A 24774-nucleotide genomic window follows, 5' to 3' on the forward strand; every position below is an offset into this window, starting at 1 on the left:
ATCAACCTGCAATGTAAAGCAAATGACTGCTTTCACATGGAGTTTTGTTTTCTTTACACAGTCTCTCTCACACACAGTCTCACATACACACAGTCTCACATACACACAGTCTCACATACACACAGTCTCACATACACACAGTCTCACATACACACAGTCTTTCTCTCTCTCATACACACACACACACACACACACACACACACACAGGCACAGAGTAACTGGTTTCTGCTTCTCTTGAATATTTTGTAATTTATGAAATTGATTGATTGAGTATTAGACTGATACACATTTAGGTGGTGTATAAAGTAAAAAAACGTTTACTTATTAACTGTCAACAAATGCTCTTGGAAAGAGCCTCTGAATAGAAGCATCTACTAAATGACTCAAATATAAATGTTTAATTAAAGACTATGAATATGTTATAAGGACTATAAACCTGAAGCCCTGGCTAATGTCTAGAAGCCCCAGGCTCTGCAGACGGGCCCTTTAATGAGTCCCTGTTAGTGTCCCAGAATGGGGGCTGGGAGTAACAGAGCTGCTAGCTCTTTGGCTTTTCAGCAAATCTACACAATTTGAGTGAAGAGTGAAAGCTTGAATGACTCGACGATTTAATTCTAAAGGTTGCGGGTCAGTGGATGGATCTTCATACAAACCCCATTTGAGCCCCTTACCCCCTCCCTCTCCTTCACTTCACATCCCCTTTTCTTCAGAAGTGTGCTCGTCGAGGGGGGGGGGGGGGGGGGGGGTTAGTGTTGAAGGAATCTGGCACCCTCCTGACTCTTTGTTTCACCCCCACCGCTGCCAGAATGAAAGGACAAGGCCCCCCATTTCCAGTCTTTGTTCTTTGTGAAGGGGCTTTGATTTGTCCTGCTCGCCTTCCGCCAACATTTAACAACCGCATCGAACAGGAACCAATGGGGTGCTCTGTCGGCAAGCATTGTTTGTAAGTTGCTACCTGGGAGCAAGGTGTGAAGTGTGTCACCCTCACACCGAAATATCTGACTACAGTCACAGTTTTCGTTGATTCGTATGGAGATTGGGACATGTGGCTTCTGTCTGGGATTGACACAGTTACCTGGATGTTGTCAGTCAGGGTTTCCTTGCAGAGAGCTGGCACACAAATTAAACACCATGTCCCTATTTATATATACTATAGGGAGTCAGGTGGCTGAGCGGTTAGGGAATCGGGCTAGTAATCAGAAGGTTGCCGGATCGATTCCTGGCCGTGCCAAATGACGTTGTGTCCTTGGGCAAGGCACTTCACCCTACTTGCCTCGGGGGAATGTCCCTGTACTTACTGTAAGTCGCTCTGGATAAGAGCGTCTGCTAAATGTAAATGTGTTTCCGTGCCTCACTATCTCTTCAAGGGTCTGTGAGGGGGAGTCAATTAGAACCAAAAGCACATTTAGCACTTCAGACTAATACAAACACATTTCAAATGAGCTTGACAGCCAAAAAAAGGATTCATGAATAGAATTCACATATAAAACTACGGAGATCATCCGGCATTGCTTGATTTATGATTCAAATCTCCACAGGTTTCAAACTGAAGGACTTCCTCCATGAAGAGGAAACCCTGTCCTCGTTCCTGGCTCACAACGCCTCCTTCTCAGACTACACGGTGCGGGAGATCGTGGATGCCGACGTGAACCTGGAGAAGGTGAGTCGCTGGAGAAACCCCGAAGCTTCGCAGATGCGCTCTGCCCACGAGTTACCCTGCGATCGCCATCAGGTGGTGTGATGTTGCATCATGACATACCTGAGGAGGACGTTCCTGGGAGCGTGCGGGAGGCTGCCGGGAGCGCGGGGGAGGCTGCTGGGAGCGTGCGGGAGGCTGCTCACAGCCTCTGGCTCCGATACTCCAGACACCGCTGGTGTCATGGAGAGCGTAGAGAAGCGCCATATCTGGGTTAGATGTGATGGAAAAACATTTCTGAGGTAATTCCATATACGGCTCTCTATCACTGTCCCCCGGAGGGGGCGTGTCCAAGTGATTTACGACTTGAACAGGACTGAAGGGAAGCCACATAATGAGTCAGAATCCCATGGCAACCTCCTAGTTCACCGTCCAGAACAGCCTGTGGTCTACATTCATCATCTATTATACATTTGTCATCTATTTGATCACTTTTACATTTCATTCAGGAAGCCTGCGGTTTCGCCTAGGATTTGGGTTAACCCTTCAACTCACAATTTTATTACATTAGATTTTCTTCATTTAGCAGGTACTTTTCTCCAAAGCGACATAGAAATAGTACAGATAGGAAGTGCAGCAGAAGAGCATGACCCCAAAGATTACAGAAACAGAACCTTTATCGCTGACATTGTGTGTGGACCTGACATCATTAACACGTTCCTCACACAACCTCGTAGGCAGCTGCCAGTATCGACAGGCTAGATATGCAGGCAATTCAAGCCCTGCATATCAGGGGAATCTATACCTTCCTAGATAACGGAGCACATGCAGCTGTGCGGGTCACATGGACTGGATCCTCCGTAGCTATGTGTTTAAACATTATCTAACTCAGTGCTGCCTTTCCATTTATACCCCTTCTTCTCCTCCCTCCTTCTCCTCCACCCTTCCATCCCCTCTCCTCCCTCCTCCCCTATCCTTCTCCTCCACCCTTCAACCTCCTCTTCCATCCCCTCTCCTCCCTCCTCCTCCCCCATCCTTCTCCTCCACCCTTCAACCTCCTCTTCCAACCCCTCTCCTCCCTCCTCCTCCCCCATCCTTCTCCTCCACCCTTCCATCCCCTCTCCTCCCTCCTCCTCCCCCATCCTTCTCCTCCACCCTTCAACCTCCTCTTCCATCCCCTCTCCTCCCTCCTCCTCCCCCATCCTTCTCCTCCACCCTTCAACCTCCTCTTCCAACCCCTCTCCTCCCTCCTCCTCCCCCATCCTTCTCCTCCACCCTTCAACCTCCTCTTCCAACCCCTCTCCTCCCTCCTCCTCCCCCATCCTTCTCCTCCACCCTTCCACCTCCCTCTTCCATCCCCTCCCCTCCTTCCGCCCAGGTGCTGTTGAAGGGCTTTGGGGTGCACCTGAAGGACATGTGTGACAGCAGCGGCAGCAGTCTCCTGGAGGATTTTGTGACCATCGGGGACCGCAGGGTGTCCAGCCTGGTCCAGGAGATGATCTGCAGGTCCCCTGGTTCCTGGCTCGACCAGGCCGAGAAACATTTCCTCAACAACCTGGACTTCCTCAAGCCCCTGAAGGTAGAGGCAACAGCCTTGTGTGTGTGTGTGTGTGTGTGTGTGTGTTCGGGCGTTATCTGAGACTGTTGCTCTGTAGGTTATTTGAATGGGCTGTTTGGGCACTCAGAGCTTCTTTTACACTAACCAAGTAAAAAAAAAAAAAAAATCATTTGAACTATTTAGAAGACGCTCTTATCCAAAGCGATATACCAACAGTGCATATCGGAAACGACAGTAGAAAATTTAGAATCAGAAGTTACCAACAAAAGTATTTAGCGACTGTAGTTTGTAGAAAATGTATCTAGCAAGCTTACAGAGTGCAGACTCTGCTTTGTAGCTACAGTAAACGTAGAACAATTTCAAACTTAGGAAAGATTTCAAGGCCCCCATGTTGAGCTATCTGTGTAGCATAGGACACAGTTTTACAATACAGTTCTATCTATCTGTCTGACCAAAAAGGGGCCACCATCCTACCCAGAGGTCAGACTGACACAGGCACGGGGTCAACAAGGCTACTGAATGCCGTTAAGCTGTTTATCAGGACCTGACACATTTATGGCCCCCCACTAAACACAGAAGCTTCTAGAAGACCTGTGAGAAAGCCCGCGAGCCCTCCGAGAGGGACAGCTCTTGGCTCGAACAAGTTTTTATCGGCCCTGTTTTCTAAAAACCGGGTATTTGCACTCTGGAGTTGGGCTTGACTGTAGCTGTTGCTGGGGAGAGATGGGCTGATGGTATGGAGGTCTGGGGGGGGTAAGGACTCCCCCCTGCCTCCACAGTTGGTTGAAAGAGGGGGTGGTGAGCTGGAGGAAGGGGTAGAGGGGTGTTTTATATCACAGCAGGGGCCAGTATATTGTCCCTTGTCACCACATCACCAGATCTCCTGGGGGCTGGCAACCTCCACAGCCCCCAGGAGATCTGCCTCCACAGCCCCCAGGAGATCTGCCTCCACAGCCCCCAGGAGATCTGCCTCCACAGCCCCCAGGAGGCCCCCCCACCCCCCAGGAGGCTGAACACCAGGTGATTTAATCATTGTCGTGCACTGTGCCAGAACACTAACAAAAGAATACCAAGCCAAAGGAAGGGAGGGAAGGGAGGAGAGGAGGGAGAAGAGGCGTGAAGGATGGGGACTGTGTGTGTTGGAACGTGTAGCAGCTTGCTCGAGGTGGAGAACCTTCTGAAACTCGTAGCCCGGAGATGCATTTGGAAATCTACAGTACACACTTAGTAGAGTTCCATTTAAACATGGAGAAATTGAGTTAAATACGAATGTAATTTTTGTCCAAGAGTTAAAAGTTACATTATAATCTAATAATTGTTCAGGCCTCAAGTCAGTTTTAAGGAAAGTTACACTGAGATACCTTTTTAAAATATCAATTTCTGAAAGAATAAGGAGTGCCACATCGTAGAGTTCAACAAGATTGTAGTATGACTGCTATTTAAGTTCATTAGATTGCATAACGTTTATAGTCAACTGGATTACAGGTCACTGGAAATCAGCCAAGATAACTCATATAAAACTCTGATAGTGTGTCTCCGCTGGCCCACAGTGACCCTGTGTAAGGAGGTCACCCTGCTTGCTCAGGCCTCCTGCTGTGTGTCAGGACCACACCTGGACGTGTTCTCACTCACAGCAACAATAAACTCTGTCAACTCTGTTCCTGTCATGTTTGTCTTGGAGCTAGACATTGTGACGGCTTGATGTTGTTCACTTTGCACACACAGGACAGATGTATGTCTGGGGGCTGCTGTGGCTTCGTGTGTGTGTGTGTGTGTGTGTGTGAGAGAAATGGGGGAACGAGAGGTATGTAAAGCGCTTTGAGCACTATGACGGTAAAAAAATACATTATTTAAACCAGGTGTACTGTCCTAGAGGAATATCCATGAAAATTATCAATACCCAAGCTATTTGAACAGCTTTGGTTTGGTTATTACTGTAGCTAAATTGGGTATAGCTCAGTGGTTAGAGAATTTGACTACAGATCAAGAGGTCGCAGGTTCAGAATCCCCTCACCCGGACATCTTTTTGTGGATAATCTTTTCCTAAATGAACACGTAACGTTCTGCAGCTCCATCAGTATGGTCCCAGCAGAGTGAGAATGCTCCCAGTGTTTCTCTGTGTGTGTGTGAACGACCGCTTTCTCTTTCTCTCCCGTCGTACAGAAAGACGTGAAGGCGGACCCCAAAGCAGTCAAGCAGGTCGCCACGGCTACGGACAAGCTCCTGGAGAGCCTGGGTTCTCTGGCAGTGGAGGTAGGTCACCGCTCACGCTCCCTTATCTGACTGACTGCTACGTGCACTGATGATTTCTGCTGAATCACCGTTTAGCTGGTAGATAGTCGAGGTAAAGTCCTCCTCGTGAGGGTTTTCTGTGCGCCCCATCAGATGAGTGTTAGGTTAGACCTGTTCCTGTCTTTAGTACGCTTTAAAAAATATATTTCATTTTACTTATAGTTTTTTCGTCTTTTGTAATTTGTGCGTTTGTAATCTCCGACGTTTCTGTTGTATTGATAATCATAATCTCCTCGTCTCGACGTACCTGTACTTTGTCCTGTTGTTGTTTTGCAGCGTTGGTCTGGGTAACAGTATTTTGCAGTCCTGGAAGTTAAACTAAACAGTGTGTAGTGTTTTTGTCTCACTTACTTTCTACACACGTTTGTTTGCACTCTGATAACCTTTTGACCTAGTTTGTGTTTGTTAGAACCATAACCAATAGATCTGTCACTGCTCAATGCCTTGCGACGTCTAGCAGTGACGAGGCAGAGTTCCGTTTCCAATCTCTCAGTGCTCCAGGGTTTACAGGAAAATAATACATTTAAATATTTATAAAAAAGAAAAAACATTCCTGTGTTGGCAGTTGAGTTGTTGGGGGAACATCGTCAGTGATCTTTCATGTCTGCTGTCCTCAGTGTTACAGCTTTAGTATGTGTTCCTGGTAAAGCCAAGGTCTTGTTTGAAACTGGACAAAAATATCAAGGCCACTAAGTGCACTAGGCAGTTACTGTCCAATCTCCTGGAATGAAGGTTAAAAGTCTTTTTTATTTTTTGTCACCAAGAGATGGACCACAGTTAGGAAGTGTCTTTGTTCAGCTGCTGAGTGAGAAGGGTGGTCAGTGTGTGATGGGGGGGAAGTTGACCCTGGCTGATTAGTGTTGCACCATGCACTGAAAGCACATCTCTACGACAACAAACAGTCTGTTTTCTGGTTGGCTGGAGGAACAGTAGGTGTTGACCAATGGGGATGGTGGGTCTGTGTAATGAGAGGGATGCGCTGGATCTGGATTATAATACAAACATACACAGTAGATTATGGTCAGAATGACCTGTATGGGGGTCGCATTGTGACTCGTTGATTTGATAAATGTGGTTTGAGGGGGGGGGGGGCATAAACACATGCACACACACTGACCCCACATAAACACACTATCCCCTCCACCCCCCCAACATACATACATACATACACACACACACACACACACACACTAACCCTTCCACATATACCCCCCCACACACACACACACATCCCTGGAGGAGGGCTTTGGGTCTGTTGTTGTGAGAGTCTGACAGGCACCCCTCCCCCAGCCAAACCATCTGTGCAAGAGTTCAGTGTGTACAGCTGTTTCCCCCTGCCTCCCTGGCATGCACGCACACACACACACACACACACAAACACACACACAAACACACACACAAACACACACACGCACAGCTAAATTGAAAGCATGTGACCGTGGGTCTTTGCTGATGTGGCTGGTGATTCAGGTCTGTCGGTAAAGAGAAGGGGAGGGAGGAGACAGGAGAACAGAGGAGAGGGGGAGGAGGGGAGAGGAGGGGAGAGGAGGGGAGAGGAGAGGAGAGGAGAGGAGAGGAGGGGAGAGGAGGGGAGAGGAGGGGAGAGGAGAGGAGAGGAGGGGAGAGGAGGTAGCCTCTTCTGTCTGACCCTGGCTCTTTGTTTTGATATTGGATGAGGAAGTTGGCTGTGAGAGAGAAGGCATGATGGTAGGAAAGGAGGAAATGAGTCTACAGAATGTTAGAAATAGAAAAATGAAGAGGAGGCACTAATTTCACCAGGAAAGCATAAACACCCGAGACAGTTGGAGAAAGCATGTTTTTTTTTTTTTTAGGAATCCTTATCTGGAGCTGGTTACTGTGTTCTGAATGCCTCTGCTCTTAGTATGCACACACACACACACTCACTCAAGCATCATAAACACACAGCTAATGCAAATCAGACAGATTGGTGTGGTTCTTTCAAAACGTTGTTCTAAACCAGGGGTGTCAAACATACGGATCCGGCCCGACAGGGCGTCCAGCTCAGCCCGTCGGATGTCTTTGCTAAGTTTGAAATTTACAGAAAGACATAAATCGCATTTCTATAAAAGTAACTGCTATTCCGAACCCAATTTTTGTTAGGAACATGCAGGTTTATGAGTAGAAACATTTAATGTTTTTTTTTATCAATCCAGTAATTGCTTCAAAAACAGCGTAAATGCGATGTCTGCTCCGGAGGCAGAAGCGCTTATTGCCACAGGCAGCAGCGCTCGCTGCTCGAGCAAGGGAATCAGCAGAGGAGAGCCCAGGGAGATAAACAGTGGGCTGATGTCTGAGTTTTTGGTCTTTATGTTTATAGTTTATTGTAGAATCAACTGAAAACTTCACGTAGAAAATCAGGGATCAGAAGTGCATAGTTCCATCAGCATTCCGGTGGTCAGAGAGTCAAGGAAGAGGTCTGTGTTCATGTCACTTCCTGTCTTCCTGTGACATCTTCCTGTCTTCCTCCCCCAGTTGGCCGGCATGAAGAGCTGGAGCGACCTGCGTAACGAGATCATCTTCCTGACGCAGAACGCCACCTCGTCGCCCAGCACCATGTACAAGGCCGTGTCTCGCATCGTCTGTGGACACCCCGAGGGGGGCGGGCTGAAGATCAAGTCCCTCAACTGGTACGAGGACAGCAACTACAAGATGCTGTTCGGGAACCACAACACCAGCGAGGACGATGCCGACACACACTACGACAACTCCTCCAGTAAGACACGACCTAGGGAGGGGTTCAGCCTGGCGGTTAGAGCATTCCACTGTGAGATAATGCAGGTTCAAATCGCCCCTCTGCGTGTCAATTTGGATAAAAATGGATCCCATTTGGAGTCTGAGCAATAAGGATCCACAGACTCGATGTGACCCTGGTCCTCTCAGCCCTCCGACATCGAGGCTTGGCATCGCAGCCTTGTGGTCTTCAGTGGAGGACCTAACTGCTTTGTCCCTTCTGTGTTTCCGTGGTCAGCGCCGTACTGCAACAGCATCATGAGGAACATGGAGTCCAACCCCATCTACAAGATGATGTGGCAGGCCCTGAAGCCCCTGCTCATGGGCCAGATCCTCTACACCCCTCACACCCCCGCTACCTTCAAGATCATACAAGAGGTACCACCTCTCCACCTCCCCCACACAACAGTGTTTACCCCCTGCCTCAAACACAAACACACACACACAAGAGCTCGTACTAGTCTTCTCAGGGGTAGCATAGTTGGTGGTTAAATCTCCTCCGGGTACTCATGCGTGGTTCTCTCTCTCTCTCTGTCTCTCTCTCTATCTTCTGTGTGTCTTTCTCCTGTGTGTGTCTCTCTCTCTCTCTGTTTCTGTCTCTCTCTCAGGTGAACAGAACCTTCCAGGAGCTGGGTGTGTTCAGGCACCTGGGGGGCATGTGGGATGAAATGAGACCCAAGGTGTGGACCTTCATGGAGAGCAGCGAGGAGATGGACTTCGTCAGGGTAGGTGGACCTCCCTCTCTCACTCCTTCTCTCTATCTTTCACTCTGTCTCTCTCACTGTCTCACACTCCATCTCCCCTTCCAGACCTTGCTGAAGAACAACGCCTCTGCCAGCTACTTCCATGCTCAGCTGGTGGGCACGTCATGGACTGTGGATGATCTCTCCAGCTTCCTGGCCAAGCAGTCGACAGACCCTCGGCCCCCCGGCACGGCCGTCACTTGGAGGGATGTGTTCAACGAGACTGACCAGGCCGTCACCAGCATCTCCCGCTTCATGGAGGTCCGCTCCTCTTTCTTCCTCCTCCCTCTCTTCTTACATTTACATTTAGTCCCGAGGCAAGTAGGGTGAAATGCCTTGCCCAAGGACACAACGTCATTTGGCACGGCCGGGAATCGAACTGGCAACCTTCTGATTACTAGCCCGATTCCCTAACCGCTCAGCCACCTGACTCCCTCTTCCTCCCTCTCTCTCTCCTCCCTCCCTCTCTTCTTCCTTCATCCCTCTCTCTCTCCTCCCTCCCTCTCTTCTTCCTTCCTTCCTTCCTCCCTCTCTCTCTCCTCCCTCCCTCTCTTCTTGGGCCATCTGTATTTCAGCATGTTGGCCCATTTCCCTCCTCCTCATCCTTGGTGGAAAATCCCACCTCGGCTCTCATGCATATCACATCTTTTGCAATACTCTGCCATACTTTTGTCAAATAATCTTTTGACATACCGGATCAGTGACATCATGGATTGCTCTGAAACAAGAAGCGAAACTAGTCCTCGTAGCCGTTCTCCCACTGGCACCTACATGAAGCTAGCTCGACCCAACAATGTAACGTGACCTGACTGAGTACAAACACAGCTGCAGCAAGTCACTCCTGAACCTGGCGAACCTCCTCTTCTCCCTTTCTCCTCGCCCCCCTCCCTTATTCGATTGGCTCAGCTTCAGTAGAGATCCGGGGAGGTCTGGTGTCCCAGGCCACCGATTGGCTCAGCTTCAGTAGAGATCCGGGGGGGTCTGGTGTCCCAGGCCACCGATTGGCTCAGCTTCAGTAGAGATCCGGGGGGGGTCTGGTGTCCCAGGCCACCGATTGGCTCAGCTTCAGTAGAGATCCGGGGGGGGGTCTGGTGTCCCAGGCCACCGATTGGCTCAGCTTCAGTAGAGATCCGGGGGGGTCTGGTGTCCCAGGCCAGGGCCGTGTGGCGACGGGCTCTGTTGTTTACTCTGTGGTTCTTGTCTCCTCTCAGTGTGTGAACTTGGACAAGCTGGAGCCCGTGGCCAATGAGGAGAGGATGGTCAACAAGTCTCTGGTTCTCATGGAGGACAGGAAGTTCTGGGCGGGGATCGTGTTTTCTGACATCGATACCAACAGCTCGGAGCTTCCTGCCAAGGTCAACTACAAGATCCGCATGGACATCGACAACGTGGAGCGCACCAATAAGATCAAAGACGCGTAGGTTTTCACTCTGAGGTGTCCTGCTCGCTCTCGCACTCACACTCACACACGCTCACTCTGTCTCACACACACGCTCACTCTGTCTCACACACGCTCGCTCGCTCTCTCATTCACATTCTTGCCAGCCCTCTCTCTCTCATACACTTGGGGGTGTGGCTGGGCGGTGTGGGGAGAGGTTACGTTCCAGACACCTTCTCTGTGGTTGAATGCTAACCCTGCCCCCCTCTCCTCTCCCTGGTCCAGGTACTGGGACCCGGGCCCCAGGGCCGACCCCTTCGAGGACCTGCGCTACATCTGGGGGGGCTTCTCCTACCTGCAGGACGTCATCGAGCACGCCATCATCAGAGCCGTGACGGGCACCAAGGAGAAGACAGGGGTCTACATCCAACAAATGCCTTACCCCTGCTACGTAGACGACATGTAGGACACACACACCTCACTTCTCACTCCTACTACATAGACATGCAAGGCACACACACACACAGCTCTCATGTTCTCAGTTGGGACTGTACCACTATGAATCCCCCTTCCCGTTTGACCTCAAACCTTCCCCGTCTGACCTTCGACCCCCAGGTTCCTGCGGGTGATGAGCCGCTCCATGCCTCTGTTCATGACGCTGGCGTGGATGTACTCGGTGGCCATCATCATCAAGGGCGTGGTCTACGAGAAGGAGGCGCGCCTCAAGGAGACCATGAGGATCATGGGATTGAACAACGGCATCCTGTGGTTCAGCTGGTTCATCAGCAGCCTGATCCCCCTGCTGGTCAGCGCCGGGCTGCTGGTGGTGCTGCTTAAGGTAACACTGGACGCTTTCTGGAGTGTGTGTGTGTGTGTGTGTGTGTCCAAACTGTCCATATCTACTGTGTCCAGATCTATTGTTCCCATTTATTTCCTGCAAGCAAGCATCCTCTCCATCTCTCCTCCTCCTCCTCCTCTCCTCAGATATTAACCCTCCTCCTCCTCCTCTCCTCAGATATTAACCGTCCTCCTCTCCTCTCCTCAGATATTAACCCTCCTCCTCTCCTCAGATATTAACCCTCCTCCCCCTCCCCTCCTCCCCCTCTCCTCCTCTCCTCTCCTCTCCAGATGGGTAACCTTCTCCCCTATAGCGACCCAGGCGTGGTGTTCCTGTTCCTGGGCTCGTTCGCCGTGGTAACCATCATGCAGTGCTTCCTGATCAGCACGGCGTTTGTGCGGGCCAACCTGGCGGCGGCGTGCGGGGGCATCATCTACTTCACGCTGTACCTGCCCTACGTGCTGTGTGTGGCCTGGCAGGACTACGTGGGCTTCGGGGGCAAGGTCATCGCTGTGAGTACAACACAACTCTGTGAAGCTCTGCTCTACTTCACTCTGCTCTGTTCTGCTCTACTCTACCCTGCGGGACTCGGGTGCACATCCCTGTGTGGAGACTTTCTAGACTGCATCCAAATAGCTGTGCTTTGTGTTAGCTGCAGTCCAGTGGCTGTCTCAGCCGGCCTCGTCCAGGGTGGTCCAGAGAGACTGACGCTTATTTACATTTACATTTAGTCATTTATCAGACGCTCTTATCCAGAGCGACTTACAGTAAGTACAGGGACATTCCCCCGAGGAAAGTAGGGTGAAGTGCCTTGCCCAAGGACACAACGTCATCTGGCACGGCATCTGGCACGGCCGGGAATCGAACTGGCAACCTTCAGATTACGAGCCCGATTCCCTAACTGTCCTCCTCAGAGAGCCTGTGTCCTCCTCAGAGAGCCTGTGTCCTCCTCAGAGAGCCTGTGTGCTCCTCAGAGAGCCTGTGTCCTCCTCAGAGAGCCTGTGTGCTCCTCAGAGAGCCTGTGTGCTCCTCAGAGAGCCTGTGTCCTCCTCAGAGAGCCTGTGTCCTCCTCAGAGAGCCTGTGTGCTCCTCAGAGAGCCTGTGTCCTCCTCAGAGAGCCTGTGTCCTCCTCAGGAGAGACTGATGCCTGTGTCCTCTTTCCAGAGCCTGCTGTCTCCGGTGGCGTTCGGCTTCGGCTGCGAGTACTTTGCCCTGTTCGAGGAGCAGGGGGTGGGCATCCAGTGGAACAACCTGGTGTCCAGCCCCATGGAGGGGGATGACTACAGCCTCACCACCGCCATCATCCTCATGTACTTCGACTCCTTCCTCTACGGAGTCATGACCTGGTACATCGAGTCGGTTTTCCCCGGTGAGTTTGAACATGGATGACGCTTTTTGTGAGGCTGTTCAATTGGATGCTGTGCAGTCACTAATACACATTCTGTGGTGTGTGTGTGTGTGTTGTGTGTGGTGTGTTTCAGGTCAGTATGGCATTCCCCGTCCCTGGTTCTTCCCTTTCACTAAGTCCTACTGGTTTGGAGAAGGAGACAACAGGAAGACCAAAGTTCCTCAGGGTCGGAAGGGAAATCGTGGAGGTGAGGTGCTCATTTTTGGGGTTTGATTTTTTTGGGGGCTGCAATTTCTTCTGTGGGAAACACTGTTCATACATCACAAAACACCTTGCTTGTTCATCGTTGTTGTTGACGTTGTTGACGTTGTTGTCCAGCTGTGTGTGTGGAGGAGGAACCAGCCCACCTGGAGCCGGGGGTGTACATAGAGAACCTGGTGAAGGTGTACCGCCACGGAAAGAAGCTAGCGGTGGACGGCCTGACGCTGGGCTTCTACGAGGGCCAGATCACCTCCTTCCTGGGCCACAACGGAGCCGGGAAAACCACCACCATGTAAGCACACTGCCACACTCAGATACTACAACCGCCACCATGTAAGCACACTGCCACACTCAGATACTACAACCGCCACCATGTAAGCACACTGCCACACTCAGATACTACAACCGCCACCATGTAAGCACACTGCCACACTCAGATATACTAAAACCAACATCTAAAATCAAGTAAAATGTAAAAAAAAACACAAACTTTGTTCTTTGTCCAGGTCTATTTTGACCGGCCTGTTCCCGCCTACCTCCGGCACAGCCTACATCCTGGGGAGAGACATCCGGTCGGAGCTGAGCACCATCAGACAGAGCCTGGGGGTGTGCCCTCAGCACAACGTGCTCTTCAGCATGTAAGACCTCACCGCTCGCCGTCTGCACGGCCCACAGCCGGCCGGGCAGCACGGTCAGGGGCTCGTACACTCCAAGAGTGTGTGACGTAGAGAATGTCTGTTTCCGTCCAGAGCTGAGGTGTCGTGAGGAAGTTTGGAAGCGGGGGTGTGATTGTGTTGAATCTTTATTGTATTTGTTCATGTGTATCTTTTATATTGACTGTATTCGCATTTGACTGCAGTGTTTTTAGAAGGGTTTTACAAATCAAACGTGATGTGATGTGTCCCTCAGGCTGACTGTGGAGGAGCACATCTGGTTCTACTCGCGTCTGAAGGGGCTGTCTGAGGAGCAGGTGAAGGGGGAGATGGACCAGTCCCTCAAGGACATGGGCATGTCTCACAAGCGCTGCTCCCGGAGCAGCACCCTGTCGGGGGGCATGCAGAGGAAGCTGTCCGTGGCACTGGCCTTCGTGGGGGGGTCGAAGGTCGTGATCCTGGACGAGCCCACCGCTGGAGTCGACCCCTACGCTCGCAGGGGCATCTGGGACCTCCTGCTCAACTATCGCCAAGGTAACCCCCGAATCCCAGCGCGGGTGGGCCACGTTAAGGAGAATGCTCTCAAGTTTTTGGCAGAGGTTATGAAAATGGTTAGAAGGATGGATGGATACTTTGGATGGGACATACAGAGGTGTTACTTAATGTTTTAACAGCAGTGTTAAAGCAGTGTATCAAATAACAATGCTACACACACCACACAAATCCCACACAGTGCTGTATCCAAACAAACTGCACCGAAGGGCTCTTAACCAATCACAACCATCCACTAACCAGCGACCTGTTGCCCTCCTCGCCCTCAGGCCGCACCATCATCCTCTCCACCCACCACATGGATGAGGCGGACATCTTGGGCGACCGCATCGCCATCATCTCCCACGGGAAGCTGTGCTGCGTGGGCTCCTCCCTGTACCTGAAGAACCAGCTGGGGACGGGATATTACCTCACCCTGGTGAAGAAGGATCCAGAACCTTCCCTCAGCTCCTGCAGGAACTCCTCCAGCACTGTCTCCTTCACCAAGAAGGTGAGCAGGAGCCTCGTCTGAAACGTCTCTCCTCTCACCTGAGGGTGGACACACCTGGGCTCACAGCTGTTGTATGGAGGGGGGACACACATACAAAGAATATAAACAATAATTATAATGTTTTAACTCTTCCTTTTCCAGGAGGAGGAGTGTGCCTCGGTCAGCAGCTCCGACGCGGGCCTCGGCAGCGAGCACGAAAGCGAGGCGGCCACCATCGGTAAGCATCCGACCAAGGTCATCATTTTGGGGATGGGTACAGTTTAGTGGATAGAGCGTTTCAATGCAGATCAAGGGAATTGCAGGTTCAGCTCCCCACTGTAAGTCGCTTTGGATAAACGCATCTGATAAATGAAGACCGTCATTTGCGTAAAATTGTGTAAAATTGTATTACAAGCAACCAACATCCTCAATATTGAATAATAATAATATGTCTTTGTCCCGCTACAGAGAACGGCCATGCTGCCTCCATCAGCGAGGGGCCGTTCGTCCCCCCGGACGTGCCTCTGATCTCCAGCCTGATCTTCAAGCACGTCCACGCCGCCCGTCTGGTGGAGGACCTGGGCCACGAGCTCACCTACATCTTGCCCTACGGCGCGGCCAAGGACGGAGCCTTCGTGGAGCTGTTCAAGGACCTGGACAAGCACCTATCTGCCCTGGGCATCTCCAGCTACGGCGTCTCCGACACCACGCTGGAGGAGGTGTGGGGCGCCGCCTTTTGTTGCGTTTCGTTTAGGGAAGCACGTTATATCAGCGATATTGTCTCTAAATTGGCAGCACCGCTTAACCGATAGTATTAACCAGTAAACGTTCGTATTGTCGGTCCACGGTTACACAGTTAATCATGAAACCTAGTTTCGGTGAAGGTTCGTACTTTGTAGCGTCCGTGTTTTTCTCTGTGCCGTTTTGTGTCGGTTTTTTGACCGGGTCTTTCCCCCTGTACTCGTAGATCTTCCTGAAGGTGGCGGAGGATAACGGCGTGGACACAGAGGTCCCTTCAGGTGAGGCGTCCTACCAGCAGTACTGTGGTGATGTTGCACTTTTCTAGGCTACAGCTCAACTCTCTCTCTCTCTCTCCCCCTCTCTCTCTGTCTAGACGGAACTCTCCCTGTTCGTCGTCGGCGGCGACACGCCTTCGGGGGCGACCACCAGAGCTGCCTCAAGCCACTGACCGAGGACGACGACAACAAAGACGACAACGACTCTGAAGCAGACCCCGGTAACGCAACACACACACACTGCAACACACACACTCTGCAACACACACTCTGCAACACGCACACACTGCAACATGCACACACTCTGCAACACACACACTCTGCAACACGCACACTCTGCAACACACACACACACACACTCCAGCATATACACTCTGTAACACACACATACACAGTAGGACACTTAGTTTGATTACTTCTGTCTGATTTTAGATTTGGGTAGACTTTGGTGGATTGATTATGAAGGTTTGCTAACAGCTCATGTTTTCTATCGTGTAGAGCCCAAAGAGACGGACTTGCTGGGTTGTTTTGACGGTACGGGCTCGTACCAGGTGACGGGCTGGAGTCTGAAGAAACAGCAGTTTGTTGCCCTGATGTGGAAGCGCTTCCTGTACGCTCGTCGCTCCCGAAAAGGCTTCTTCGCTCAGGTACGAACAAACTGTATTCACATTTCTTGTTCTTACTTTAGTCCTACAGCTGTGTGTCTGTGGGTAGTTGAGATATGACGTTATCACTGCAGTTATCTTGTAGTGGGGATATTATTGTTATAGTACGGGGGGGTTAAACCTGCAACCTTTGTTCTGGAGTCAAATGCTCCAACCACCGAGCTATACAAAGTCCAGGGTTGTTTTTGAACCTACGACTTCCTGTCCTGCAGTCAGATGCCACGCCCATCCTAAGGTGAGCGTGTGGTTCTGCTGTTGTGTGACGGCTGTGCGGCGGCTGTGCGGCGGCTGTGCGGCGGCTGTGCGGCGGCTGTGCGGCGGCTGTGCGGCGGCTGTGCGGCGGCTGTGTGACGACTGTGTGTCCTCCTCTACTGCTAGATTGTGCTCCCTGCTGTGTTCGTGTGCATCGCCCTGGTGTTCAGCCTGATCGTGCCTCCCTTTGGGAAGTACCCCAGCCTGGAGCTGCAGCCCTGGATGTACGAGGAGCAGGTCACCTTCATCAGGTAGCACCTCCGCAGCCCTGGCCTTCAGCACCAGGAATACAAATACCACAGAGCATATTCTGGGCCTGGGTTCGATTCCCTCCCGGGCCGTTTCCTGCAAGTTGTCCCCTCTGCCGCCCCCTACGTTCCCTGTCCCTGGCCTGTCAGCTGTTAGACAGAGGGGAAGGTCCTTTGAGGGAACCAGCGTTGTGTTAGATGGGCGTCTTGAGACAGGATGTGACATAGGGGTGGGGAAAAACATTCACATTTGAATCGCGATTCAGTCTTCTAGGGATTCACATCGATTCACAAATTGAAAAAAAATGTGATTCGATTTGTGACCCCAACAATCGATTCGAACGGAATTGTGAGGTACCAAAAGATTCCCACCCCTAATGTGAGGGTTGTTCTCCGCCCCTCAGTGACGATGCCCCCCAGGACGTGAACATGCAGGCCCTGCTCAGAGCCCTGACGGACAGCCCTGCATTTGGAACCCGCTGCATGGAAGGAGAAACTATACCGTGAGTTCTGTGTGTCCTGGAGAGGAGACAGAGCCTCTCTCCCTCTCTCTCTCTCTCTCTCTCTCTCTCTCTCTCTCTCTCTCTCTCTCTCTCTCTCTCTCTCTCTCTCTCTCTCTCTCTCTCTCTCTCTCTCTCTCTCTCTCTCTCTCACTCTCACTCTCACTCTCACTCTCACTCTCACTCTCACTCTCACTCTCACTCTCACTCACTCCCTCCCTTTTCTCTCCCTCCCCCTCCCGGTAGTGATGCTCCGTGTACGATGGGCGATGAGGACTGGTCGGCCCCCGAGGTTCCAGAGAGCGTCCGGGGCCTCTTCAGCTCGGGGAACTGGACCATGGAGAACCCGTCGCCCCCCTGCTTCTGCACCTGCAACGGCCAGAAAAAGATGCTTCCGGAATGTCCAGCAGGAGCTGGCGGCCTGCCGCCCCCCCAGGTGAGCAGGGACCGTGACCTTTGACCTTCATGACCCCTGACCTTGCCTGGGGAGACGGGGAGTGTTTACAAATGACTACCACAGCTAGTTTGGTGATTTCCTGCATGTCTTCTCTTCTTTCTCTCCAACATTGCCTGTAATTCTACACTATGTCACAATAAAGCAGAAATTAAAAGAGGAAGTGTGTGGTTCTAACAGTATTGTGGTGGTTTGAGTCAAAGAAAAGTCTGTATTATACCAGGCATGGTGCAAAATACAATTTTAGCTACCAGGGTTGAACTTTTATCACAAACCTCGTCGTTAATTTAAAACACAGCGGGGACTGTTGCCAGAAAGTTGAAATCTGATCTTGTAATGTGATTTTGTAATCTGATTCATGGAACTAACCTTCTGCTTTTGTCGCTCAGATTAAAATCAGCGCCACTGACACCCTGCTCAACCTGACTGGAAGAAACATCTCAGATTACCTTGTGAAGACTTATGCTCAGATTATTGGGAAAAGGTATAACATACAGTACACCGTGTGCCCTACCTAAAGGAGAACGCTTCTGTTTATGCTAACTTTGACAAACCATGTTATTAATCAACGCAATTTTCTTTTCTCTTCAGTCTGAAGAACAAGATCTGGGTCAACGAATTTAGGTATGTTGTTTCAAGCTTTTTTGTTTTTTTGTTTTTACAAATGTAATTTTCATTCAATGAAAAGTCAGTTTCATATTGTTGACATGATTCTAAATGGTTTTGTTATGTTGACATGATCCTCATGGAAATACACACACACACACACACACACACAGCGAAAAACACTCAAGAGTTTGTCCTCATCTTCTCTGAGGGTTTTAGGTTGGTTACAGGTGCTGATCTGAAGGCGTCTATGAAGCCCTTTGTGACTTTGCTTGTAAAAAGGTCCGTACGAATAAAGTTTGATGTAATCCTGAACGGTGTGCAGGTATGGAGGATTCTCGTTCGGTGCCCGCAGCACGCAGGTGCTGCCCCCTGCTGACGAGATTGACGACGCCATCGATCGAGTCCGGAAGATCTTCGAACTACAAAAGGTTAGTCCAATTATCTTTATTGATAGAGAAACATCCATTGCTGCTTCCATCCACCAAGACCAATTTACCAAAAAAAAACAAATTTCAGGGAGCTGCAGCAGATCGATTCCTTGACGGTTTGTCTGGCTTCATCAACGGTATGGACACCAAGAACAACGTCAAGGTACGTGGCTTCTCGCACTCCTATCAACAGTCTCTCCTGCTTCTATAAAACTAAAGTGCATAAAGTCTCGAGCACAAGCTAAATGGAAATAGTAAAGCAAAAAAAAACTTTGAGAAAAGACCAAATCCAAGTATTCCTATCTTCCACTGATGAAGAAGACGATCATTTCCGTGAAACCTTGTGGGTGCTGAAGACAGACAGTGTGTTACCTGGACTCTCTCTCTCCCCTAGATCTGGTTCAACAACAAGGGCTGGCACAGCATCGGAAGCTTCATCAACGTCATGAACAACGGGATCCTGCGCGCCAACCTGCCCGAGGGTCAAGACCCCAACAAGTACGGCATCTCTGCCTTCAACCATCCCCTCAACCTCACCAAGGAGCAGCTCTCCCAGGTGGCACTGTAAGTACCCCAGAAGGGCCAGGATCATGTGACCCTAGATGGATGGAAAGATCGATAGGGATTTTATTCACCCACGCTTTCACCTCTTTCTCTCTCTTTCTCTCTCTCTCTCTCTCTCTCTCTCTCTCTCTCTCTCTCTCTCTCTCTCTCTCTCTCTCTCTCTCTCTCTCTCTCTCTCTCTCTCTCTCTCTCTCTCTCTCTCTCTCTCTCTCTCTCTCCTCTCTCTCTCTCTCTCTCTCTCTCTCTCTCTCTCTCTCTCTCTCTTTCTCTCTCTCTTTCTCTTTCTCCATCTCTTTCCTCTGCTGGCCCCTGTACTGGGACACAAACTGAACTTTGCCGCTCGTATTGAAAGGGTTTATACTGTGCAACCAAAACTGGATTAAGGAGTTCTCTGAAGAGGTGGGAACGGTTCTTTATAAGAACATTATGTTCTTACCTCACCAATGACTGCATTACACAAAGCAGTCATAGGGTGATTAGTAGCTGCTTTCAGAATACTTAATCCAACACCACGTAAGTATAAACCTGTTACTAGGGAATGAGGTCTTGTACCGTGTAATGGTTTCATTTGCTGTAACAGAAAACGACTTTGATGACGACAACACTTTCCAACAGTGTTATCTCACGTGTTCTTACACCTCACTGACCTCTTGTCCTCCTCCTCTCTCCCCTCCCCTCCCCCCTCCAGGATGACCACCTCAGTAGACGTGCTGGTGTCCATCTGTGTGATCTTCGCCATGTCCTTCGTGCCGGCCAGCTTCGTGGTGTTCCTCATCCAGGAGAGAGTGAGCAAGGCCAAGCACATGCAGTTCATCAACGGTGTTCAGCCCCTCCTCTACTGGTGTGCCAACTTCATCTGGGACATGGTGAGACAGCGGGGGACATTTTGAAAGGGAACAACTATGACATCAGTGTGTGCTCGTTATGGAAAATGAAACTGCACAAATGTCTTAGTTTTAATTTAAGCGTGAAAAGTTGAACTATAGCTGTTTAGAAGAGTAACACCTAAATGTAAAACATGAGAGCTTGTTTGTAAACTTTGACCTCTGACCCTCGCTGTGTGGCAGTGTAACTACGTGGTCCCGGCCACCCTCGTCATCATCATCTTCATCAGCTTCCAGCAGAAGGCCTACGTGTCGTCCAACAACCTTCCTGCTCTGGCCCTGCTGCTGCTCCTCTACGGGTACGCCCAATCACATCCTAGCGCTGAGGTCACCTGACTCTGAACAGACACCACGGCCCAATCACATCCTAGCGCTGAGGTCACCTGACTCTGAACAGACACCACGGCCCAATCACATCCTAGCGCTGAGGTCACCTGACTCTGAACAGACACCACGGCCCAATCACATCCTAGCGCTGAGGTCACCTGACTCTGAACAGACACCACGGCCCAATCACATCCTAGCACTGAGGTCATCTGACTCTGAACAAACACCACGGCCCAATCACATCCTAGCGCTGAGGTCATCTGACTCTGAACAAACACCACGGCCCAATCACATCCTAGCGCTGAGGTCACCTGACTCTGAACAAACACCACGGCCCAATCACATCCTAGCGCTGAGGTCACCTGACTCTGAACAGACACCACGGCCCAATCACATCCTAGCGCTGAGGTCATCTGACTCTGAACAAACACCACGGCCCAATCACATTCTAGCGCTGAGGTCACCTGACTCTGAACAAACACCACGGCCCAATCACATCCTAGTGCTGCGGTCACCTGACTCTGAATCCCCCTCTCAATGTCCGAGAGGGGGATTTGAACCTGTTACCTCTTGATCTGCAGTAAAATCTGTACGCTACCCCTGAGCTATACCCATCCCCATGTTCTACCCCTGAGCTGTACCCATCCCCATGTTCTACCACTGAGCTGTACCCATCCCCATGTTCTACCACTGAGCTGTACCCATCCCCATGTTCTACCACTGAGCTGTACCCATCCCCATGTTCTACCACTGAGCTGTACCCATCCCCATGTTCTACCACTGAGCTGTACCCATCCCCATGTTCTACTCCTGATCCATCCCCCTGTGTTCCCCAGGTGGTCCATCACCCCCCTGATGTACCCGGCCTCCTTCTTCTTCAAGATCCCCAGCACGGCCTACGTGGTTCTCACCAGCGTCAACATCCTCATCGGCATCAACGGCTCCATCTCCACCTTCGTCATGGAGCTGTTTGGAGACAAGGTAGGTCCTCGCCTCCACAGTCTCCCCCTCCACGATCAGTAACACTCTGTCATTCCATGTCAAAGGAGAAATAATAAGCCATCTATCTATCCATATATCCATTGCATTTATAATCCATCCATTTGTAACTTATATCTATCCATCCGTCCATAATTTTTTATACAGAATTTCCCTTCTGAAATCAATTCAGATCTGTCTTATCCATCTATATTTCAGTCCATCTATCGTTCTAGTTTACAACATTGTCAACCCCTGCTGTTTTGCTCTGACCTACGTTAAACCCTGTTGACTGAAAGGTGTGTCGTTTCCTGCCTGTGTGTTCCAGGAGATCGGAGGCATCAACGACATCCTGAAGAACGTCTTCCTGATCTTCCCTCACTTCTGCCTGGGCCGCGGCCTCATCGACATGGTGAAGAACCAGGCCATGGCCGACGCGTTGGAGAGGTTCGGTAAGACGTGCTGCGCTTCTCTCCAGAGCCCAGACGCTCTCTGTTGTGGTGTGTTGTTGTTGTGGCGTGTGTGTGTGTGCTGCCAGCTCTCTAAGCTCTCTGGATTCTCGTCCCCAGGGGAGAACCGTCTGCGCTCCCCTCTGGAGTGGGACATGGTGGGGAAGAACCTGTTCGCCATGGCTGTGGAGGGAGCCGTGTTCTTCATCATCACCGTCCTCATCCAGTACCGCTTCTTCATCAAGGCCAAGTGAGAGGACGCACAGACACACACACACATACAGACACACAACCAGGTGTTAACCCCCAGCCTGTGTGTGGTAAAGCCATCCCTCTCTATCACAGAGAGTTCACCATTAGTGTGTGTGTGTGTGTGTGTGTGTGTGTGTGCAGGCCCACCAGCACCCTGACCAAGCTGGGGCCGATCGGGGAGGAGGACGAGGACGTGGCACGGGAGAGGCAGAGGGTCGTTCACGGCCTCGGCCACGGAGACATCCTGGAGCTCCGCCAGCTCACCAAGGTCAGAGAGCGTGATCACTAGATCACCAGGGTCAGGCTCACACTAGATCACCAAGGCCAGAGAACGTGATCACTCGATCACCAAGGTCAGAGAGCGTGATCACTAGATCACCAGGGTCAGGCTCACACTCGATCACCAAGGTCAGAGAGCGTGATCACTAGATCACCAAGGTCAGAGAGCGTGATCACTCGATCACCAGGGTCAGGCTCACACTCGATCACCAAGGTCAGAGAGCGTGATCACTAGATCACCAAGGTCAGAGAGCGTGATCACTCGATCACCAGGGTCAGGCTCACACTAGATCACCAAGGCCAGAGAACGTGATCACTCGATCACCAAGGTCAGAGAGCGTGATCACTAGATCACCAGGGTCAGGTCAAAAATGGTCTGTGTTAACTAGCGAGGTGGTCAGGCCTGATGATGTGACCAGGTTGTCGTCTGTGTTGCAGGTCTACAAGAGGAAACAGAAGCCGGCTGTGGACCGCCTGTGTGTGGGCATCCCCCCTGGAGAGGTGAGACCACGCAGAACTGCCCACTTTTAATATCTTTCTATTTCTGTTTTGTTTGATGTTTCATAGTTTTATTGAAATGATTTGAATATATATGTAGAAAGGCCACCGTCTCTCATCTCTCCTCTTCCTCACCTCCTCCTCCTGTCATCCCTCCTCTTCCTCCTGTCATCCCTCCTCTTCCTCACCTCCTCCTCCTGTCATCCCTCCTCTTCCTCACCTCCTCCTCCTGTCATCCCTCCTCTTCCTCACCTCCTCCTCCTGTCATCCCTCCTCTTCCTCACCTCCTCCTCCTGTCATCCCTCCTCTTCCTCACCTCCTCCTCCTGTCATCCCTCCTCTTCCTCACCTCCTCCTCCTGTTATCCCTCCTCTTCCTCACCTCCTCCTCCTGTCATCCCTCCTCTTCCTCACCTCTTCCTCCTGTCATCCCTCCTCTTCCTCACCTCCTCCTCCTGTCATCCCTCCTCTTCCTCACCTCCTCCTCCTGTCATCCCTCCTCTTCCTGACCTCCTCCTCCTGTCATCCCTCCTCCCCCCCCTCAGTGCTTTGGTCTGCTGGGTGTGAACGGAGCAGGAAAGACGACCACCTTCAAGATGCTGACAGGAGACTCCCTGGTCACCAGCGGAGAGGCCTTCCTGGCCAGGAAGAGGTACGTCCCACAGGTCAAAGGTCCTTTAAACGCAAACCTGGTGGAGAATGGGATTGAGCCTGCTTTGTTTGCCCCCTCATACCGTCAGTTCTATAGACATTTGTTTCCTGGAAGGTTGTAATCTGTTGACATGGACTGAGGGCTTGTTTAGACTGGGTACGAGGATTCTGGGAACTACAGTGTTATTAGAGATTTCTGGGTATGTTGATAGATTAACGTGTGTGTGTGTGTGTGTGTGTGTATGTTCAGTATTCTGAGAGAGATAGATGAGGTGCACAGGAACATGGGCTACTGCCCCCAGTTTGACGCCATCAACGACCTTCTGACGGGACGAGAGCACCTGGAGTTCTACGCCATCCTCCGGGGCGTGCCGGAGGATGAAGTCTGTGAGGTGAGTGAGTGTGTGAGTGGAGTGATGTTCTCATTATTCTTACAAACCATAGCCTGCCAGATAAAACAAACTTGTTTGTGTCCTTTCTCCTCCGGTCCACTAGGTGGCAGAGTGGGGCATCCGTAAACTGGGGCTGGTGAAGTATGTGGACAAGTCAGCAGGAAGCTACAGCGGAGGAAACATGAGGAAGCTGTCCACAGCCATGGCTCTGATTGGTCGACCTCCTGTCGTCTTCCTGGTGGGTAGAACATCATGCACCCTATCAGTACTCCAGGATCTACTATGCCATGCTTTTATTAGGACTGGCATATACATTCAGCCCTACACACACACACACACACACCCTCATTCACTCATACACATTTACACACACTCACTCATACACTCACTCACCCCTACACACACACACAATCCAGACCTTAAGAGGCCTATGACCCAGCAGTGAACAAAAACAGTTGTTGCACAAACAGTTCAGCAACAGGGGGTGACTTGGGTGAGACAGGTCAACACAACAACAAACCCCTATCACATGACCAATGTTTAATAGTCCTCCCAGGGCTGCTTGTGTAACACGGCCAGATTAAAACCCTCCTGTTGGCATGCCACAGCTCTCTCCAGGGGCGTTCTGGGAGAACACACGCAGTTTGCAGTTTCACTCCGATGGGGGCCGGGTAGAGAGGGGTCACACCACTTTAGCTGTTTGTTGTTTAAAACGGAGAGGAGAGAGAGAGAGAAAGAGAGAGAGAGAGGGGAAACAGGAAAAAGAGGAAGTCGGGCAAGACATGAAATCTTAGCGAGTGGGGGGAGAGAGAGAGAGAGAGAGAGAGAGCATAGACATGTCTGGTGGCAGG

At 50.9% G+C, this 24774-nt stretch overlaps 1 protein-coding gene across 2 annotated transcripts in view; it reads left to right on the top strand.

Annotated features, from left to right (window-relative positions):
* The window catches only part of abca1b (ATP-binding cassette, sub-family A (ABC1), member 1B), a 35437-nt gene that overhangs the window by 7410 nt on the left and 3253 nt on the right, over positions 1–24774 (top strand). For both annotated transcript variants that reach the window (XM_062475939.1, XM_062475940.1), the window contains exons 6-45: positions 1539–1660; positions 3015–3215; positions 5358–5447; positions 7980–8220; positions 8476–8615; positions 8846–8962; positions 9047–9241; positions 10192–10397; positions 10644–10820; positions 10974–11196; positions 11487–11708; positions 12361–12565; positions 12678–12791; positions 12923–13097; positions 13312–13443; positions 13715–13992; positions 14280–14500; positions 14642–14717; positions 14948–15198; positions 15447–15498; positions 15594–15716; positions 15994–16142; positions 16539–16663; positions 17065–17163; positions 17407–17596; positions 18004–18098; positions 18206–18238; positions 18546–18651; positions 18740–18814; positions 19046–19215; positions 19904–20081; positions 20283–20398; positions 21263–21407; positions 21733–21856; positions 21974–22103; positions 22247–22373; positions 22823–22885; positions 23426–23532; positions 23782–23923; positions 24027–24161. In XM_062475939.1, coding sequence (XP_062331923.1) covers positions 1539–1660; positions 3015–3215; positions 5358–5447; positions 7980–8220; positions 8476–8615; positions 8846–8962; positions 9047–9241; positions 10192–10397; positions 10644–10820; positions 10974–11196; positions 11487–11708; positions 12361–12565; positions 12678–12791; positions 12923–13097; positions 13312–13443; positions 13715–13992; positions 14280–14500; positions 14642–14717; positions 14948–15198; positions 15447–15498; positions 15594–15716; positions 15994–16142; positions 16539–16663; positions 17065–17163; positions 17407–17596; positions 18004–18098; positions 18206–18238; positions 18546–18651; positions 18740–18814; positions 19046–19215; positions 19904–20081; positions 20283–20398; positions 21263–21407; positions 21733–21856; positions 21974–22103; positions 22247–22373; positions 22823–22885; positions 23426–23532; positions 23782–23923; positions 24027–24161 — 5870 coding nt within the window. The remainder of the gene's footprint in view (positions 1–1538; positions 1661–3014; positions 3216–5357; positions 5448–7979; positions 8221–8475; positions 8616–8845; positions 8963–9046; positions 9242–10191; positions 10398–10643; positions 10821–10973; positions 11197–11486; positions 11709–12360; positions 12566–12677; positions 12792–12922; positions 13098–13311; positions 13444–13714; positions 13993–14279; positions 14501–14641; positions 14718–14947; positions 15199–15446; positions 15499–15593; positions 15717–15993; positions 16143–16538; positions 16664–17064; positions 17164–17406; positions 17597–18003; positions 18099–18205; positions 18239–18545; positions 18652–18739; positions 18815–19045; positions 19216–19903; positions 20082–20282; positions 20399–21262; positions 21408–21732; positions 21857–21973; positions 22104–22246; positions 22374–22822; positions 22886–23425; positions 23533–23781; positions 23924–24026; positions 24162–24774) is intronic.

Source organism: Osmerus eperlanus, chromosome 13 (genome assembly GCF_963692335.1).
Source record: "Osmerus eperlanus chromosome 13, fOsmEpe2.1, whole genome shotgun sequence".
NCBI lineage: Eukaryota > Metazoa > Chordata > Actinopteri > Osmeriformes > Osmeridae > Osmerus > Osmerus eperlanus.